This window comes from Ranitomeya imitator, chromosome 2 (assembly GCF_032444005.1).
Source record: "Ranitomeya imitator isolate aRanImi1 chromosome 2, aRanImi1.pri, whole genome shotgun sequence".
NCBI lineage: Eukaryota > Metazoa > Chordata > Amphibia > Anura > Dendrobatidae > Ranitomeya > Ranitomeya imitator.
In genome coordinates, this window is record NC_091283.1 from 245,627,659 (window position 1) to 245,649,841 (window position 22,183).

The window sequence follows — 22,183 nt, forward strand, 5'->3', positions numbered from 1 at the left end:
TGTCTCTAGAGCCGTAGTAGAAGATGAAGATGTCGCCCTCATCATGAAGTAGTTATTTCTCATGTCGCGTGTAATGAATATCTCCTGCAGTATTGCTAATGCCGATTCCAGGGTCGGTAAATGAGACGAGAATTAGCGTTATGGAAGATGAGTCTATGAGAAACGTATTCAGCTGCCGACTCCGAGGAGGAAACTGCTTGTTGTCTGTGGCCTAAATATATAGGATTTATTAGTAGATGTAAAGAAGGAAACTAAATACTGTAAAATAATAAATCTCCTCATATGTTTCCCTTATTATCTCCAGTAATTGTATTATTACAGGATTCTTATGATGTTACATCGGCTCATCTTCTCATTCAGGTCTCTACAATATCGGATCCTCTCAGTGAAGATCTTCTACAAAAGAGAATTTTCCTGATTTACCCATCAAAGATGGATATGGACAGAGACAAGATGGCGGAGAGGATATTACACCTCACCCTAGAGATCCTCTTCCGGCTTACTGGAGAGGTGAGAGATTCTGATGACGTCACATTACATCATTCTTATCTATGGGAATAACAGATGGACAGAACTGGAGAGGTGAGGACTCTGGAAATGTCTGTAGTGAGATTTATTAATGTGTCTCTCCATTACCAGGATTACACAGTGGTGAAGAAGACCTCTAGTGATCGCTGTCAGGACCCTGTGTCTGAGGGATGGGGAAGACCCCTGATCCCAATCACGGGGCCTCCACCTCACCCTCTGATCCATGAGGACATCAATGACCAGAAGATCCTAGAACTCACCTACAAGATGATTGAGCTGCTGACTGGAGAGGTGACACTGCTGGGAATGCTGGGACATTATACAGTAACACTATGAAGGGATCGGGAGATGACGGTATCATTGTATGTGTCAGGTTCCTATAAGGTGTCAGGATGTCGCTGTCTATTTCTCCATGGAGGAGTGGGAGTATTTAGAAGGACACAGAGATCTGTACAAGAACGTCATAATGGAGGTTCCCCAGCCCCTCACATCTCCAGGTAATAGACAGGACTAAATACACACGGCCTATAATTATCTGTATGTAAAGAATGAATTCACTCCCTGTATGTGTTTCCTCCAGATCTATCCAGTAAGAGGACAACACCAGAGAGATGTCCCCGTCCTCTTCTTCCACAAGACTGCAAGCAAGAAGATCCTCAGGATCATCAGGTAGATGGAGAGAAGGTGTCAGGAGATCTCCCCTATGATGTGTAGACGCCGGTGAAGGTCTTGTCCTCAGTCTTGTTTAATCCACCAGTATTATATGTTTTATACTTGTGTAATGAGAACGGTGGAAATGGCAGGATTAGAGCTGATCATAGATGTGCCTTCTCCATCTGTCGGTGACTTTTATAATATTTGTTTCAGGGTGAAGATCTGACCCATATTAATACTACAGAGACATATGTGAGGGGGGATGAGTTGTGTAAAGAGGAGATTCCTACATATGGCTACCCAGGTGAGTAGAAAGGAAATAAATATCACGGCACTCTGGAATAATACTGCTGGTGGTGCTGAAGTCTGGTATCCAACCCATACAATAAAGCAAAAAAAAAAAATACTTGGCACTCACTATTTGAAAAAAAAATAGATTCCTTCTTTATTGTACATCCAAACCAGATAAATTAAATTAAATATTTTCGGTCCGTCATAGGACCTTCATCAGAATAAAGGCGTCTGTATGTGGTCTGGTGACGGTGGTGCCAGCTGGACCTGGTGGGGCTATTCACATAATCGGAGAGGAATAATATGCAATATGCAAAGAACCTGCAACAGGAATAGCGCTGCTAAGGGATGTCAGCACTCCAGAACTTGGCAGGAAACTAGCAAAGGGAATGGTGCTTATTGCCCAGGTCTGTCATATGGCGATACCACCGGTGAGTGAGGAGGTTCCTCTCCTATTATGTGAATAACCCCACCAGGTCCAGCTGGCACCACCGTCACCAGACCACATACAGCCGCCTTTATTCCCATAATTACATAAGACATACAGTTTTCTCCAATAAGAATACTCTGATGAAGGTCCTAAGACGGACTGAAAATGTTTCATTTAATTTATTTGGCCCGGATGTACAATAAAGAAGGAATCTATTTTTTTAAATAGTGAGTGGCAAGTAATGTTTCTGCTTTACCCAGGTGAGTAGTAACCACTAAATGCAGAGGTCACAGATTCTTCTCAGTCACCGGCTGTGGCTGCTTTATCGGTGGTGTAGTCCAGCCGTATTACCATGATCACCATTTTACCTCTAGACCACAACATTCTCCTCCACCCAAAACTGTTCTAATGACTTTGGGCATTGAAAGCCCTTTTCTATAGAACTTACAACCTGGTAGATCCACCTACCCCCTGGGTTTAGGAGACGCTGTTACCTGCCCAGATCTGTGAACTATAAAGCCAAATGCCAGCGTACGTAGATAGAAATCACTTGAAGAAAAATATGATGATGGGCCTGTAAGAGAAAGCGGAGGGTAATGATGCTGTTGGCTTCCTAGAACCCTGAGATCTTATCGGATGAATCTCCCTTCTCTCCCTTCTGTGCTGCTGAATGTGATCATATGGTCCCTACAAGACCAGGGCCAGTCTTTCTGGCCAAAGTTCACTTTTATGATGAACAACATTAAATGTGCAGTGAGGCCAAGTGTGAATTTCTGTACAATAACAGTGTTTCCCTTTATCCTGACTTTTCAATTTGTATTAAAACCGACTAACTTCCAGGAGGATTGTGATAATCTACATAAACCCATCACACCGGTGCCATGATGTATCTCTGAGCTGCGCATGGCTGATGGCTGGAATATACCATATATACTCGAGTAATTTTCTAAATTTGTATTTTTATGCTCTTAAATCAGAGTCATGTCACACAAAATAGTTAATAAATAACATTTCTGACATGGCTACTTTACATCAGCACAATTTTGGAAAGACATTTTTTTTTCTTAGAAAAATATAAGGGTTAAAAGGTGACCAGCAATTTCTCATTTTTACAACAAAATTTACAAAACCATTTTTTTTAGGGACCACATCAAGTTTAAAGTGAGTTTGGGGGGTCAATATGACAGAAGTGACACCATTCTAAAAACTGCACCCCTCAAGGTGCTCAAAACCACATTTAAGAAGTTTATTAACCCTTCAGGTGCTTCACAGGAATGAATGGAATGTGGAAGGAAAAAATAAACATTTACTTTTCTTTCACGAAAATTTTCATTAAGGCTTTGTGCCCACGTTGCAGAAATACTGCAGAAATTTCCGCAGCATTTCCACAACTCCCTGCCACGGGTAAAACGCATGCAGAATTCGCATGCATTTTCCCGCAAAACACAAGCATATTGCAAGCGTTTTTACCTTGCAGAATGCTTGTTTTTTCCAAGCGATTTGAAGCATTGCTTGGAAAAGTGATTGACAGGTTGGTCATAGTGCATAGTGCTTGACAAGTGTGACCAACTTTTACAGCATCAACAGTTAAAATATAGAATCAAAATAATAAAAAAAAATATGGCTATTCTCACCTTCCGATAGCCCCCGATCTCCCCAGCCTTGCTCCTGGTACGTTCCATTCCCAGGGATGCTTTGCGCGAAAGGACCTTTGTGACATCACGGTCGCGTGACCGCGACGTCCCAAAGGTCCTTATTGCAATGCATCCCTGGGAACGGAAGCCGCCGCGTGCACTGCTGAGAGGCGGGAGGACTCCTGGGGCCATCAGAAGGTAAGTACGGTATATTCCTATTTTTTTTTTTTTTTTATTCTTTGTTTTTACATGAATATGGATCTCAGCAGAGCCTGGAGGAGAGTCTCCTCTCCTCCAGACCTGGGTACCATCCGCACATGAAGCGCTCACTTTACGCATGGTGGGCATAGCCACATGCGTAAAGTGAGCGTTTCAATGCAATCCTATGGCTGCGGAATGAACATACTGCAGATTTTACCGCTATGCAAAACCGGGAAAATCCGCAGCATGGGCAAAGCAACTGCAGAATCCCATAGGATTGCATAGGAATGCATTTTTAGCAGAACGCCTAAAAAACGCAGCGTGGGCACACAGCCTAAGACCTAATTTTTTTTACTTTCACGAGGGTAACAGGAGAAAATGGACTATATATATTTTGTTCTGCAATATCTCCTGAGCACGCCGATACCCCGTATGTGGGGGAATACTACTGTTTGGGCGCATGGCAGAGCTCGGAACGGAAGGAGTGCCATATTGGAGAGCAGATTTTGCTGGAATTGTTTGTGGGTGACATGTCACATTGTCAGAGCCCCTGAGGTGTCTAAACAGTGGAAACCCCCAACAAGTGACCCTATTGTGGAAACTAGACCCCCCCAACGAACTTATCTAGATGTGTGGTGGGCACTTTGAACCCCCAAGTGCTTCACAAAAGTTAATCACGTGAAGCTGTGAAAATAAAAAATCATATTTGTTCCACAAAAAATGATCTTTGCGCCCTCAATTTTTTTTCCAAAGGGTAACAGGTGAAATTAGACCCCAAAAGTTGTGCAATTTCTCCTGAGTATGCTGACATCCCATACAGTGGGGCAAAAAAGTATTTAGTCAGTCAGCAATAGTGCAAGTTCCACCATTTAAAAAGATGAGAGGCGTCTGTAATTTACATCATAGGTAGACCTCAACTATGGGAGACAAACTGAGAAAAAAAAATCCAGAAAATCACATTGTCTGTTTTTTTAACATTTTTTTTGCATATTATGGTGGAAAATAAGTATTTGGTCAGAAACAAACAATCAAGATTTCTGGCTCTCACAGACCTGTAACTTCTTCTTTAAGAGTCTCCTCTTTCCTCCACTCATTACCTGTAGTAATGGCACCTGTTTAAACTTATCAGTATAAAAAGACACCTGTGCACACCCTCAAACAGTCTGACTCCAAACTCCACTATGGTGAAGACCAAAGAGCTGTCAAAGGACACCAGAAACAAAATTGTAGTCCTGCACCAGGCTGGGAAGACTGAATCTGCAATAGCCAACCAGCTTGGAGTGAAGAAATCAACAGTGGGAGCAATAATTAGAAAATGGAAGACATACAAGACCACTGATAATCTCCCTCGATCTGGGGCTCCACGCAAAATCCCACCCCGTGGGGTCAGAATGATCACAAGAACGGTGAGCAAAAATCCCAGAACCACGCGGGGTGACCTAGTGAATGAACTGCAGAGAGCTGGGACCAATGTAACAAGGCCTACCATAAGTAACACACAACGAAACCATGGACTCAGATCCTGCAGTGCCAGACGTGTCCCACTGCTTAAGCCAGTACATGTCCGGGCCCGTCTGAAGTTTGCTAGAGAGCATTTGGATGATCCAGAGGAGTTTTGGGAGAATGTCCTATGGTCTGATGAAACCAAACTGGAACTGTTTGGTAGAAACACAACTTGTCGTGTTTGGAGGAAAAAGAATACTGAGTTGCATCCATCAAACACCATACCTACTGTAAAGCATGGTGGTGGAAACATCATGCTTTGGGGCTGTTTCTCTGCAAAGGGGCCAGGACGACTGATCCGGGTACATGAAAGAATGAATGGGGCCATGTATCGTGAGATTTTGAGTGCAAACCTCCTTCCATCAGCAAGGGCATTGAAGATGAAACGTGGCTGGGTCTTTCAACATGACAATGATCCAAAGCACACCGCCAGGGCAACGAAGGAGTTGCTTCGTAAGAAGCATTTCAAGGTCCTGGAGTGGCCTAGCCAGTCTCCAGATCTCAACCCTATAGAAAACCTTTGGAGGGAGTTGAAAGTCCGTGTTGCCAAGCGAAAAGCCAAAAACATCACTGCTCTAGAGGAGATCTGCATGGAGGAATGGGCCAACATACCAACAACAGTGTGTGGCAACCTTGTAAAGACTTACAGAAAACGTTTGACCTCTGTCATTGCCAACAAAGGATATATTACAAAGTATTGAGATGAAATTTTGTTTCTGACCAAATACTTATTTTCCACCATAATATGCAAATAAAATGTTAAAAAAACAGACAATGTGATTTTCTGGATTTTTTTTTCTCAGTTTGTCTCCCATAGTTGAGGTCTACCTATGATGTAAATTACAGACGCCTCTCATCTTTTTAAGTGGTGGAACTTGCACTATTGCTGACTGACTAAATACTTTTTTGCCCCACTGTATGTGGGGGTAAACTACTGTTTGGGCACATCGCAGAACTCAGAAGGGAATGAACGCCATATTGGAGAGCAGATTTTGCTGGAATTGTTTGTGGGTGACATGTCACATTGTCAGAGCCCCTGAGGTGCCAGAACAGCATAAGCCCCCAAAAGTGACTGCATTTTGCACAATACTTCCCTGAATGAATTCTTCTAGTGGTGCAGTGAGCATACTGACACCACAGCTGTTCCATAGAAAATTATACCATTAGGCAGTGAAAAAAAATAATAATTACATTTTTACCACTAAAATGTTGTTTAACCACAGAATTTACATTGGAACATAGTAACAATTAGCACGAATCAGGGACACTACCCAAAGAATACTATAAAAAAATATATCTAACACAAGTCAAACACACATTGTGTCAACTATTGTGAACCATATGTATTCCTGGGAAGTGGCTCTAGCAAAATGGAAGTACAGTCGGAAATACCATATCTATACCACCAAGAAGAAGAAAAAAGACCGACCAGAAAGTCCAAAGAATATATTTCAATATTGTTATCATATGATTTCATTGTTAAATAACAGGTTTAAAAACAATGAGATCAAAAAAATATATATCCATAATAAAGAATGATAGTACTTAAAAACAACTTTCTTATGTTACTATGTTACTGCAGGAACGCCAAAGTCCAGTTCGTATAAATAAATATATATATATATATATATATATATATATATAGTGATGTAGCGATGTCCTTGCTGTGCAGTGAATAGGCAGTGACCCATATAAAGTTCAAACAAAGTCTTGTTTATTTTACAGCATACTCACAAACCGGAAAAGAAAGCAAACAAGTCCTTCGGTATGCAGCCGGGAAAAATAACAACAGTCCGCTGCCGTGAGCGTATTACACCCCCGTGTACGCTGGGGTGTCTGGCTTTTCAGGCTCTGCCTGGCCCGTGTTTCTCCACACGGAAGGAGCTCTGCGCAAGCCTCCTCCTAGGTCTGACTCCCAGACCAGACTGACACACCCAAACTCTCTTGCTGGGGTTTTTTTTTCTATCCTCCAGATTCTATGGCCATGGGCCACTATAAGATCTGGGCTGGAGGAAACGGACCGGCCCCACTACCATCCTGCAGTCCGTTTCAAAATAAAAGCCCATACCAGGTTTTCCTGAATAATTTCTGGGACAAATAACTTGACCCAGTTCACACTTACTTTTATTGTTCCCTGTGTCTCACAGGCAACCTGCTGTGAGCACAGGGCACTCCAGCGGATCTAATATGCTTCCAAGCACATCCTGGGGGACACATAGCGACCCTCGCATATGACACCGGTCACTGCCTCACATACCCCCCCCCTACCTCTGTTCAGACTTGTGGGGTTGAACATTTGTCAGCATACATGGTGCCCGTGACAGGGCATCTGCATTTCCCTGTGATTTCCCAGCCCGATGTTCCACAGAGAAGCTGAAATTTTGTAGGGACAAGAACCATCTGGTGACTCGGGCATTCCTTTCCTTTGCATTTCTCATCCAGACAAGGGGTGAATGGTCTGTTACCAACCGAAACTGACGCCCGAGCAAATAGTAGCCTAGGGACTCCAAGGCCCATTTGATCGCCAAGCACTCCTCCACTACGCTATAATTTTTCTCTGCCGGGGTCAGTTTCCTGCTTAAATAGGTGACTGGATGCTCATCCCCATTTACCTCTTGCGACAGCACCGCTCCTAAGCCTACGTCTGAGGCATCTGTTTGCACAATAAAGGTTTTCTTGAAGTCGGGGCTGATGAGGACCGGCTGTCCATACAACGCCGACTTCAGAGACTGGAACGCTTCCTCTGCTTGAGGATTCCACTTGACCATCACCGTTTTCTTCCCTTTTAACAGGTCCGTTAGGGAAGCCGATTTACCAGCAAAATTGGGTATAAACCGACGGTAATACCCAATGATGCCAAGGAATGCCCTCACTTGTTTGGAACTTAAGGGCTTGGGCCAGTTTTGAATGGCCTCAATTTTGTTCACTTGAGGTTTGATAACCCCCCGGCCGATCACTTATCCCAAGTACCGGGCTTCCGTGAGACCTATCGCACATTTCTTTGGGTTTGCTGTTAACCCTGCGGCTCTAAGAGACTCTAGCACTGCTTGTACCTGGGACAGATGGGTATCCCAGTCGGTACTAAAGATGACTATGTCATCCAAATAGGCCGATGTGTAATCTCTATGTGGTGCTAACACAATGTCCATCAGCCTCTGGAATGTGGCCGGAGCCCCATGTAACCCAAAAGGTAAGACAATGTATTGAAAGAGACCCTCTGGGGTTATAAAAGCAGTCTTTTCCTTCGCTGACTCTGTTAAGGGAACCTGCCAGTAACCTTTCGTGAGATCCAGCGTGGTGAAGTACTGCGCCTTCCCCAGTCTCTCAATTAGCTCGTCCACCCGTGGCATGGGATACAGGTCAAATTTTGACACTTCATTTAACTTCCTAAAGTCATTACAGAAGCATAATGACCCATCAGGTTTTGGTATAAGTACAATGGGGCTAGCCCACTCACTTTGGGACTCCTCAATGACTCCCAACTGAAGCATTTGCTTTACCTCGGCCGCGATGGCTTGCCTTCGGGCTTCTGGCACTCGGTACGGTTTCATCCGCACCTTTACCCGGGGCTCAGTGACAATGTCATGCTGAATCACTGAGGTTCGCCCCGGCAGCTCTGAGAATACATCCATATTCTGCTGTACCAAAGCTCGAGCCTCCTGCCGCTGCTGTTTTGTGAGGGCATCATTGACCTTTACCTCACACCTGGCTGAGTCCTTGGCCAGGGCCAGAGGGACCTCCGATTGTATGACCGTAGTTGCATCTGTGACCAAACATTCTCGGTCCTTCCAGGCCTTTAGCAGGTTTACATGGTACAACTGCTCGGGTTTTCTTTTCCCGGGTTGGTACACTTTATAATTCACTTCCCCCACCTTTCCCCGTATCTCATACGGCCCTTGCCACTTGGCCATGAGTTTACTCTGGGGTGGGCACTAGTACCAACACCCGGTCTCCTTCTTTAAAGGACCTGACCGTGGCCCTTTTATTATAGGTACGGCTCTGAGCGGCCTGGGCATCCAACAGATGCTCCTTTACGATGGGTTGCACGACTGCAATCCGATCCTGCATACTTGCCACATACTCGATAACACTCTTATGTGGAGTGGGCTCCTGTTCCCATGTCTCTTTGGCTACATCCAGCAGCCCCCTCGGGTGCCTGCCATACAATAGCTCAAATGGGGAGAACCCCGTGGACGCTTGCGGTACCTCACGTATGGTGAACATTAAATATGGCAATAACATATCCCAATCCTTCCCATCCTTGGCGACCACCTTTTTGAGCATGGCCTTGAGGGTCTTATTAAACCTCTCGACCAACCCATCGGTTTGTGGATGGTACACTGACGTACGCAACTGTTTAATTTGGAGCAATTTACATAGCTCCCTAGTCACTTTAGACATAAAAGTGGTTCCCTGATCTGTAAGATCTCCTTGGGGAGCCCAAGACGACAAAACATGGCAAACAGTTCACGGGCTATTAGTTTAGCCGAAGTGTGCCGGAGCGGTATCGCCTCTGGATACCGGGTGGCGTAGTCTACGACTACTAATATGTGCTGATGGCCCCGGGCGGATTTTACTATTGGTCCCACCAGATCCATCGCTATCCGCTCAAAGGGTACTTCTATGATGGGCAGAGGTACTAACAGACTCCGGTAGTTCGTGGTGGGTGAGGTTAGTTGACACTCAGGACATGTGTCACAGTACTTTGTAACCTCAGCGTAGACACCAGGCCAAAAGAACCTCTGTAATATGCGCTCTAACGTCTTTTCTCAGTCGCCCATGACAGCACTACCAGAGAGAGGGGATCCGCCCTTCAGGGACAGGAAACCTACAGGATAAAAGGGCGGTACCTCTCCCCTGCATAGTTTGGTTTCCTGTCCCTGACGGGGAACCTTCTCGGACGGTACCTGGCATGGACGACCAGAAGACTAACCTGGCGAAGATCCGGAACCGGCCAGTCCGAGTTCTGGCGGCGGGGAGGCCCCTGCCACGGCTGGTCCGGTATCCGAGGCCGCCACGACTTCGACCGAGGGGTCCGGAAGCGTGAGCGGGGGGAAACGCCGCCGCCACTCCGGATAGGAGTTGGAGCGCTCCAGCACACTGCCGCAGGACGCCAGGATCCAAGATGGCACCGCACCGGAAGTAGTGGAGGAACTTCCGGTTCGGGGGCAGTGAGGTAAATGGCTACACCAAGATGGCGCTGCCCCGGAACCGGAATCCTTCATTTCCGGGTCGTCTGGCTGCGCGCACATGCGCAGTGGCTAGGAAAGAAAAAAAAAAAACGCTTCCCCCAAACAGTGCAGCCACAGGGGGAGGGGACCAAGCGCCACCCTTTAAAAAGGTGCACTTGACAGACCCTTGCTGCATGCTGTTCCAAGATGGAAGACAGCGATCAGCAGCTCCAGCCACCGCCGCCACCGCAGCAGCAGCAGCGCCATCGTCAGCGCCAGAAACCGGATGCCCAGGGGAAGAGAACTTCTGCAAGCAACCGAAGTTCCCGATCCAGTAGCCATTCCACACCATGTAGTTCTAGTGCGGTAAACCTGCGGCCGGCCATGGATCATACGCCTCAGGATCCTACCCCTCCTCCAGAACCGGTACCTGTGGCTGCGTCAGATTGGTGAGTGATCTTCGTGAAAGCTCATTTTTTGTAATTGGGGTTCCCCTTCTCCCTTATCTTGGGCAAGGAAGAGAACGGGGAAGATGAAAAATAGAACATGCCCCTTATGTGAGAAAGCATTACCACAGTCCTGGGAGAAGAAATTATGCGACTCCTGTATTGAGCGAGTCCTCTGTGAGGAGACCCCGAACTTCGCCTCTGAGTTACGCTCTGTAATTAAAGCGGAGGTTGAGACGGTGTTTAACTCCCTTAAAAGCGACAGGAGATCTACTAAGAAATCAGCTCCTGATAGAAATTCCGACTCTTCTAGCTCCGAGAGTAAAAACTCGGATACGCAAGATTCATCCCCCTCCTCTTCAGACAGTGAAAGTGGGGGTCGTCATTGCTTCCCCCTAGATGAGGTTGACGGCCTTGTAAAGGCTGTAAGATCGACGATGGGGGTGTTAGATCCTCGTCCTGATAAAACGGTACAGGACATTATGTTTGGTGGTCTTTCCCAAAAAAAGCGTAAGGTATTTCCCCTTAACCCTGCTGTTCTGTTAGGTCAAAAATGACCGTTTTTGAAATTCTATAATGTTATAAAAATTCAGCGTGTGATTCTGAGACTTGAGGCTCCCTGACTTTTCGTCATTAGGGGGGTACTATCTGTGGGAATTTTTTTTTTTTTTTAATTTTTGTTTACTTTATTTGGTACAATTTTTTTTTACACTTGTACTGTTCGGTCAAAAATGACCGATAGGCCTTTATTCAGCTCTCCAGACAATTTTTGACAAAAATAAAGGTGCTATCACCTCATTTTGAACTATATATTGCATCTACTACTATTTACCAATGTATCTGACTACTTTTGGTCAGAACAGATTTACACAAACCAACATTTTCAAGTTGCGATACAGCCGACGGATTCGCTTCCAGTATAGCTATGCGCAATTTATTTCACTGGTTTTTATTTACCCTGCTGTTCATATAGATCTAGTTTCATTCAGTTGTCAACATTTCATATTGTAAATCATGATTTTCTGATTTTCCATGTGTTTGCTGGTTGTACAGTATTACACTGTGCAATGCTGTCCTAAGCAGAATTCACCTAAAGTGTTGTACTGTGAGCTTTTTCCTGCTGCAGGGTGGTGTCTGCTCTGATCTTATCTGTAGACAGATAACATAGCAGTGTAGAGTTTCAGTTCAGCTGGAGACAACACAGAGTGAGCAGAGGTTCAGACGTCAGAGCTCTGAAGTCCCATTTTTACAGGTATGTTACAGATAAATTATTCTTTTATTCTAAAATTATTCAATATTCTCACTGCTGTGATAAAATGGATGATAGGGGGTTAGCATTAGGGTTGTGTAGACTCAATGTCTGCTTATGAGTACATATTCTCACTGCTGTGATAGAATGGATGATAGGGGGTTAGCATTAGGGTTGTGTAGACTCAATGTCTGCTTATGAGTACATATTCTCACTGCTGTGATAGAATGAGTGCATGCCTCATTTTTGTTTGCGACGCTCCAGCACCATAATCACAGGGCATATCTCAATGTGTGACGGGACGGTATTGTGTGTATTGTTGCGAAATTGTTTTGATTTTTTTTTTTCATTCATTGTTTATGGATATATTTTATTTTTTCATTCAACAGTGATGCCTTACAGCATGAGAAGAAGACACTTCACCCAAGCTGAATTGGAGGAGTTTATAAACGACTCCGATACAGACGAGGATGTCCCACCTGAAAATGTCTCCGAAGAGGAGGACAACATTAGTGAGGATGAAGATATTGCCGAGAACTCGGATTCTGAGGGTGAATCTGATGTGGAAACCCCGACAACCGGTCTGACGCAAGAAATCAATTCAAAAAACAAAGATATCGTTTGGAAATTGCAGCCTCCTGCTCCGACTGGTAGAAGGTCTTCATCAAATGTCATCACAGATACTCCAGGTCCCACTAGATATGCAATTGCTAGAATTGATGACATTCAATCGGCATTCCTATTATTCATAAATATAGCCATGCAAAATATACTTATCCAAATGACAAACATTGAGGGAAAAAAGGTTTATGGCGATAAATGGAAGAACTTCGATGTGACGGCTATGAATGCTTACATCGGGTTACTTCTATTAGCTGGAGTATACAAATCATATGGAGAGTCCACTAAAAGTTTGTGGAATTCGGAAACGGGGCGCCATATATTTAGGGCCACCATGTCTTTAGAAAGATTCCACGAAATTTCCAGAGTTCTACGGTTTGATGACAAAACGGATAGATCTGAAAGAAGAAGCACAGATAAACTTGCCCCAATTAGGGATTTGTGGAGTAAATGGGTCGAGATACTCCCAAAATTTTATAATACCGTAGAAAATGTCACTTGATGAGCAGCTGGTGTCATTTAGAGGCAGGTGCCCATTCAGGCAATACATTCCAAGTAAACCAGCAAAATACGGTATAAAAATCTGGACTCTGTGTGACAGTAAAACATCATATGCTGCAAATGTTCAAGTATATATTGGAAAAAACCCTCTAGAAAGACCTGAAAAAAACCAAGGCATGAGGGTAGTTTTGGGCTTGACCCATGGACTCAAAGGGAGAAACGTTACCTGTGACAATTTCTTCACATCCTACCAATTGGGGCAGATGTTACAAAAAAACAATAGAACTATGCTGGGTACTGTACGAAAAAATAAACCTGAACTTCCACAGGGTATCCTCAATAAGAGAGACGTACACAGTTCAATGTTTTATTTTACAAAGGACACTACGGTAGTGTCGTACGTTCCCCAAAAAAATAAACAAGATATCCTCATGAGCACCATGCACCATGATGCAAAAATAAGTGAGAGAGATGACAGAAAGCCAGACATGATTCTTCACTATAACGCCACTAAAGGTGCTGTTGACACATTAGACCAGCTTGTAGGCACGTATACATGTAAAAGAAAAACAAATAGGTGGCCTATGATTCTCTTTTACAACCTGATCGATGTATCTGCCTATAATGCCTTTGTATTGTGGCGGGAAATAAACCCCAAATGGCAAGAAAAAAAATTACACAAACGACGGCTTTTTATTGAGGAATTGGGGAAGTCTCTCACTAATCCATATGTAAAAACACGGCCACGAAATCCAAGAAATGAGAGTGCAGAAAAAGTGGCCCGACAAATTCGAGAGCATGGTGGAGACGGCGAGCCAACAGCTTCGACCACCACTGATACTGAAACGGCTTCCACCATCACAACCAGCTGCAAGCGAAAAAGATGCTCATTCTGTCCAACGTCCAGTAACCATAAATCTAATATTGTGTTGCAAATGTGCAAAATACTTCTGCAAGCGTCATGTAAATTATACATGTGATCAATGCAAGTAATACATTGATCGCATTTATCATTTGTTTTTGACAAAAAACCTTTTTTTTTTTTGAAAAGTTTGTATATAGTTTAGAATAAAGAAAAGTTTTTATGTGCAACATGAAGCAAATATTGCAAAAAATGTTAATTTATTTGATTCAAAAAATAAAAGTTTTTGATTTAATTTTTCATCTGATTATTGAAAACCATGTTCACATACAGTAAAACAATGCAACAGGTAATCAAATAACACTTGAATTAGGTACAAATCACAACTTTGTTAGGTCCGGTCAAAAATGACCGGGAACAGTATAAGTGTATAAAAAACAACGTTTTTTGCCATTTTATAGAGAAAAAAGCTTTTTTTTTTTTTTTTGCCTTTGAAAAAAGTATATCTACATAATGTTTGATATTATTACTTATAGTTAACATTTAGATCAAGATTTTTTTGTTATCTGCAAAAATAATCAATTTTTACAAAAATCGAAAAAATACCATGTTCCCTTTTGGATATAAAAAAAATATAAAACAAGCTTTGTATTTTTTTTTTTTTTCTGGTATTTGAACAACCATCTTCACAAGCAATATAATAGTGCAAAAACTGTTTAAAAAAACCACTTAGATTAGCTAAAAATTATTATTTTATAAGGACGGTCAAAAATGACCGGGAACAGTACAAGTGTATGTGAAATCTAAACAGAACAGCAGGGTTAATGAAAATATTCAAACGTTAATCAAGGAGTGGGAGAAACCTGAGAGAAAAAATGCATCGGTTCCCTCTATTAAAAGGAAATACCCCTTTGAAGAAGAAGCTTCGGTTTCGTGGGATAAAGCCCCCAAACTCGATGTTGCGGTAGCTAAGGCTTCGAAAAAGTTCGCATTACCATTCGAGGATATGGGAACCTTGAAAAACCCTCTTGACAAAAGAGCAGATACCTTTCTTAAAGGGGCCTGGGAGTCAGCCGGAGGATGCTTAAGGCCAACTATAGCAGCAGCATGTACGTCGCGTTCGTTAATGATTTGGGTCGACAACTTAGAGAAACATTAGAGATGGGGTCCCTAGGAATAAAATTTTAGACTCCATCCCTATGATTAGAGGAGCCGCGGCGTTCTTGGCAGACTCTTCGGCCGACTCCATTAAATTAACATCTAAATCGGCAGCTCTCTCAAATGCGGCACGTAGAACCCTATGGTTAAAAAGCTGGCCGGGGGATTTACAAACTAAACACAAACTGTGTTCAATCCCCTGTGAAGGTAAATTCCTCTTTGGAGAGACTTTGGACGATATCCTGCAAAAAGCAGGTGATAAAAAGAGAGGTTTTCCCATCCTGGCCCCAACATATAATAAACGGCCCTTTCGGAACAGAACATTTTTTAGAAGGAGACCACCGAGGGAGCAAAACCGATGGGATGACGGGAGAAGGAAAGACAGAGGTTTCCTTTTTGGTAACTCCCCTCGAGATAGAAACCCCCGCCCCCCCCCCCCCCCCCCCCAAGTGACGTCTTCCCCAGGGTGGGAGGGAGATTGACTCAATTCCTCCCGGCCTGGGAGAAAATTTTGACCAGCCCTTGGATATTGAAATTAATAGGAGAAGGGCTTCGTATAGAATTTCTATCCCTACCCCCACGGAATTATGTGGTAACACCGCTGAGATCATCTCCTCATCAACAAGAAGCTCTAGAACTAGAAATTGTAAAACTAGTAAACAAGGCTGTCATCCAAGAAGTTCCCCCTCTGGAGAGAGGGAAGGGATTCTACTCTCCATTGTTCCTGGTTCCCAAACCGGACGGAACCTTCCGAACTATAATAAACTTACGGAAGTTGAATACCTATGTAAAGAACTACAGATTCAAAATGAAGTCAATAAAATCAACGATAAAAAATCTGTTTCCCAACTGTTTTATGATAGTTCTAGATCTCAGCGACGCATATTATCACGTCCCCATCCACAAGACCTCTCAGAAATTCCTCAGACTGGCAGTAGTCATAAAAGGACAGACCAGGGAATACCAATACAGGGCTCTTCCCTTTGGCATATCAATTGCTCCCCGCATCTTCACAAAGTTGATAGCGGAGATGATGGCACATCTGAGAGAGGAAGACGTCTTGATTATTCCATGTCTAGACGATTTTCTGAGCTGAGCCGTGAATCATGCACTACTGTACTTCCTAGACCAACTACAAGGCCATCATGTCCGAGTATTCTCGGACAACAAAGTAGTAGTAGCTTACTTAAACCACCAGGGGGGAACCAGGTCTCAATCACTAATGGAAACTACCTCCGAAATTTTCAGCCTGGTACAAAACAACTTCCTGTCCCTATCAGCCCTACATATAAAGGGGGTGGAAAACCAAAAAGCGGACTTTCTGAGTCGTACCCTACTAAAGCAGGGGGAGTGGTCTCTAAATCAGGGCATATTCAACAAAATCACAGATCTATGGGGGATCCCTGTAATAGACCTCTTTGCCAATATGCACAACAAGAAAGTGGAAACTTTCTGTTCCCTAGATCCCAGGGGGAATCCTCAGGCTGTGGATGCATTCACAATACCCTGGACACAGACCCTAACGTATGCATTTCCCCCTACTATTCTCATTCCAGCAGTTCTGAGAAAGATCAGACAAATCCAGACTCATCTTGATAGCCCCCTTCTGGCCCAAGAGAGCCTGGTTTTCATGGCTGAGGATGTTATCAATCACCGATCCTTGGGTGCTTCCGGATCTTCCGGACCTCCTGTCTCAGGGACCGGTGTTCCACCCTCATTCAGAAAATCTCCATCTGACAGCGTGGCTTTTGAGAGGTCACTATTGAGGGAAAGAGGTTTTTCTGACAAGCTAGTGTCCACACTAATGAAAAGTAGAAAACCTGTGACCACAAAAATATACGGCAAAACATGGAAAAAAATTTTGTCCTCCTCTGGGGTAAAATTGCAAGATGGTGTTCCAGTATCTGAAATACTAGAATTTCTACAGAAGGGCTTAGACTTAGGCCTTTCGGTAAGTACCTTAAAGGTACAGATAGCAGCTCTGGGATCTTTATACTGTGAGAACATAGCAGCCAACCCTTGGGTTATACGGTTTATCAGAGCAGCCGCAAGGTCTAAACCGCTAACTATAAGTAGATTACCAACCTGGGATCTGAACTTAGTTCTGTCAGCCTTAACAGACTCCCCGTTTGAGCCCATAGAATCGGTACCCCTTAAAATTCTTTCTCTTAAAACGGCCCTCCTAATAGCCCTGACTTCGGCCCGTAGGATAAGTGACCTCCAAGCCCTGTCCATAAACCCTCCATTTACACAAATTCTGGATGATAAAGTTATATTAAAAACAGACTCTTCCTATCTACCGAAAGTTGCGTCAACATTCCATAGATCCCAAGAGATAATCCTTCCTTCTTTCTGTCAAAACCCTAAAAATAAGAAGGAAGAGAAATTCCACACACTAGACGTTAAAAGGTGCCTGGTCCAATACATAAAAATCACCCAGCAGTATAGGAAGGAAGGGTCTCTTTTTATCTGCTTCCAGGGACCCAGGAAAGGACTCAAAGCTTCTAAGGGCACTATAGCTCGATGGGTCACAGACGCAATAGCTTTGGCGTACTCATCCTCCGGGAACGCCGTTCCGCAAGGACTGAAGGCACATTCTACAAGGGCTATGGCGTCCTCCTGGGCCGAAAGGTCAGAGGTACCATTAGATCAGATCTGTAAGGCGGCCACCTGGTCATCACCTTCAACCTTCTTCAGACACTACCGCTTAGACCTAGCCTCTTCGTCTGACCTAACCTTCGGGAGAAGGGTTCTGCAGGCTGTGGTCCCTCCCTAAGCAATGATCTCTGTAATTCTCTCTGGTAGTGCTGTCATGGGCGACTGAGAAAAGTGTAGTTACTCACCGATAACGGTGTTTCTCAGAGCCCATGACAGCACCTGCTTATTCCCCCCCTCATCACGTGTGCGGTGAGCACATTATTTGTGTGAAGTGGTTTTTACATATAGACACGGTGTTCACTGTTAAGCATTATGATTAAAATTGCATATTTTTTGTGTTGTTGTGACTAACCTGGAGGACCTCCGATGCTCTGTAAACAAAACTGATGCAGGGGAGAGGTACCGCCCTTTTATCCTGTAGGTTTCCTGTCCCTGAAGGGCGGATCCCCTCTCTCTGGTAGTGCTGTCATGGGCTCTGAGAAACACCGTTATCGGTGAGTAACTACACTTTTTGGCCCCCATGTGCCCCCCCAACATGTGAGTGTGAGCCATGTCGAGCACCGCCCGACGATAGGGTTGGGGCACTACCAGTTGTTCCACCACCTCATCCCGGATTTTATCAAGCCTGTACAGTAACTCCTGGATGACCGCCATCCGGGGAAACTCCTTTTCTGCACCAGGTTGTTGTGCCACCCCATTTACCTCGATTACTCTTTCCCTTGCCCGGGTCAGAGTGGGATCCTGGAGCTGGGCAGTCCCAAACTTACCAGGTGACACCTCCAGCTCATGAATTGGTGGATTCTCTTCCACTTCCCCTGCCAATACCTCTAGGGGAAACCTATCGGGATTACACACTGTCCCTATCGTGGCGACCCCTACGGCAGCTATCCCTGACTCGGGATCTTCGGGTTCTGCACCCGGAATGCTTTTTACCCTGAGAGGGTTAACTCTGGTCTCCCAGAGGGACCAGAACAACGGTAAGTCTCTACCCATCACAGTCCCATACGGAAGAGTTTTTACCACTCCCACCACATGTTTTATCTCTCCACATGGGGTGGAGAACGTGACCTCCGCAGTCGGGTATTCTCGGAGGTCCCCATGTATGCACACTACCCCCACCTTTCGTCCAATAGGACTGTCCCCAGCAACCAAGGACCCGTGTACCAGGGTCACCAAGCTCCCCGAGTCCAAGAGAGCATCCGTTTGGTACCCGTTAACGAGCACTCTGCACAGCTGAGGTTCGGTACCGGCAGGGTCTGTAGTGGCAATGCAGACTGGCTGGGCATACATAGACACGCGGCGGGTATACCTGCAGTCCATGGGTTCTGTTGTTAGGGGACAATTAGCAACCACATGTCCAGGTTCTTGGCACCGCCAACACGTAACGACTGTGGCACGAGGTAACCTTGGAGCCAGTTTAGGGGACACAGGTCTATGGTCACTCTCTTTCCGAGACAACCCCTCAGCACGGACTCGGTCCGGTCTTGTCCCAGTGGAGGGTCGTGGACTTTTCTCAGACTCCTGAGCTGGCGGAGCCTTACGTGACAGCCGAAGCGGAGCAGTGTCCCGTATAAAGTCCTGGGTGGCCTTATATCGCTCTATCAGGCCTACAACCTGGTCTAGGGTACCCGGGTCCCCTTGACCCCCCCAACGCTGAATGGCCGCTGGCCGAGCCCTCACCAGTCGGTCGACCACCACCCTCTCCACTATCTGACTTGTGGATAAAGTCTCAGGTTGGAGCCACCGTTTCACAAGCTGCAATAAGTCAAAAATCTGAGACCGGGCAGGCTGGGCTTCCACAAAAGTCCAAGAAAACACCCGTTGAGCTCTCACATAAGTATTAACCCCCAGTCGGGCAAGGATCTCACCTTTTAACTTGGAATAGTCCTGGGTATCCTCCCGACTGAGGTCAAAGTAGGCCTTTAGCGCATCACCCCTCAAGAACGGAGCCACAACTTCAGCCCACTGTGCTGCTGGCAGATTCTCCCGTTCTGCCGTGCTCTCATAGACGGTGAGGAAAGCTTCCACGTCATCTTCCGGACTCAATTTCCTCAAAGCGGAGCGGACCTTGTCACGGGCATCGCGACGTTCCGGGGTCGGTGCTGGAGGTGCCTCTCGCAGGGCTGTAATTTGCTGCAGCAACAGATTATTAGTTTGTTGCTGTTGTTGCTGTGTGAGGACTAGCTGCCTCAGGATCTCCTCCATTTTGTCTGTAGGCCTGAATTGCAATGTAGCAGGCTTAATAACAGACATGCAAATGGCGTTGGGGTATGCCTTAATTCACACTGCTCCGCATTCTCCAACCAATTGTGATGTAGCGATGTCCTTGCTGTGCAGTGAATAGGCAGTGACCCATATAAAGTTCAAACAAAGTCTTGCTTATTTTACAGCATACTCACAAACCGGAAAAGAAAGCAAACAAGTCCTTCGGTATGCAGCTGGGAAAAATAACAACAGTCCACAGTCCGCTGCCGTGAGCGTATTACACCCCCGTGTACGCTGGGGTGTCTGGCTTTTCAGGCTCTGCCTGGCCCGTGTTTCTCCACACGGAAGGAGCTCTGCACAAGCCTCCTCCTAGGTCTGACTCCCAGACCAGACTGACACACCCAAACTCTCTTGCTGGGGTTTTTTTTTCTATCCTCCAGATTCTATGGCCATGGGCCACTATAAGATCTGGGCTGGAGGAAACGGACCGGCCCCACTACCATCCTGCAGTCCGTTTCAAAATAAAAGCCCATACCAGGTTTTCCTGAATAATTTCTGGGACAAATAACTTGACCCAGTTCACACTTACTTTTATTGTTCCCTGTGTCTCACAGGCAACCTGCTGTGAGCACAGGGCACTCCAGCGGATCTAATATGCTTCCAAGCACATCCTGGGGGACACATAGCGACCCTCGCATATGACACCGGTCACTGCCTCACAATATATACAGTATATGTGGAATTCCCTCAAATTCAAAATTATATGTGACTAGAGAATCATAAACACATGTTCATACATGTGGTGCAAAAACTACATGAGTTAAAAAATTTGTTATATACAATAATGCTCAAAATGAAAAAATCCAATCGAAAAAACTTTATATGTGTGTGTGTGTGTGTGTGTGTGTATATATATATATATATATATATATATATATATATATATTATGTGCATGTGCAAACATTGAATTAGTGAAAAAGAATACCAAATGAGCAACAATAAAGTGCAAAAATAGTGCAAGAAAAAAACCCCCAGGGGTAAGTGTCTCCACATACTATATTGTGCGACCAGGAAGACAAAGTAGCTGTAAGATAAAGTACTCAGCATTTATCATCAGAATAAACAAAATAACATAAAACTTACAGTGATGTAATAAATGCCCAGTCTCCTAGACTGACACCCACACCCGACGCGCGTTTCAACACGCTGCCTTCATCAGGGAACCCCTGACGTCGTTATTTTTAAACCTGTTATTTAACAAATCATATGAAAACAATATTGAAATATATTCTTTGGACTTTCTGGTTGGTCTTTTTTTCTTGGTTGTATTGACATTGGAAAATAGCTACATAGGTAAATGGTCACAACATCCATAGATGAATTCGCAGAGGGGTGTTATTGCAAAAACGGGGTCACTTCAGGGGGGATTCTGCTGTTATGGCACTTTGGAGAGCCACAAAGTGTCAGAACAACAGAATCCCCCCTGAAGTGACCCCATTTTGGCAATAACACCCCTCTGCGAATTCATCTATGGATGTTGTGACCATTTTCACTACATGGATGATTTCCAGACACACGTAGTGGAAGTTTTAGAGCAAAAATGTCATTGTAGTGCCCAATATATTGTGCTCAGCTTGTGTCTCTGGAGACATCCCCCCACCTACCCCCGGAAATTGTTAAGTCAGCTCTACTCAGATGTGTCTGTCACTAAATAAACCAAATGCTTGACTGTCAAAACAGTTTAAAAACGTGGTTCTGTGTGGAAGATTGTAAATCAGTCATGGAGGCATAAGGCTGCAATGATGGGCATTGTGGGCAATAATAGCGGGTATCATGCCTCATTCCTCTCTTGGAACATACACGACATCTTCTCTGGGGGTTCTTTCCTATTTCAGTTGCTGGAATGAGTGCAATAAAATGTTGCTCAGTGAGTCTTCTGACATCTTCAGATTCTAAAGGATTGGCGGGGACAACATTTTCAAAAACAAGATTTTCACTGATCTTTTCCTGATAATCAAGTAAAGTATCTGCATTTCCGGCTTTTTTGTGTAACACAAATAATTATATGTG

The 22,183-nt window shown here is 44.6% G+C and overlaps 1 protein-coding gene across 1 annotated transcript in view; it reads left to right on the forward strand.

Moving 5' to 3' along the window:
- Nucleotides 1–22,183, forward strand: part of LOC138662889 (zinc finger protein 665-like) — a 79,754-nt gene that overhangs the window by 51,871 nt on the left and 5,700 nt on the right. Inside the window, exons 6-10 of the mRNA XM_069748881.1 lie at nt 361–510; nt 640–819; nt 902–1,025; nt 1,109–1,197; nt 1,396–1,486. Of these exons, the coding sequence (XP_069604982.1) occupies nt 361–510; nt 640–819; nt 902–1,025; nt 1,109–1,197; nt 1,396–1,486 (634 nt within the window). The remainder of the gene's footprint in view (nt 1–360; nt 511–639; nt 820–901; nt 1,026–1,108; nt 1,198–1,395; nt 1,487–22,183) is intronic.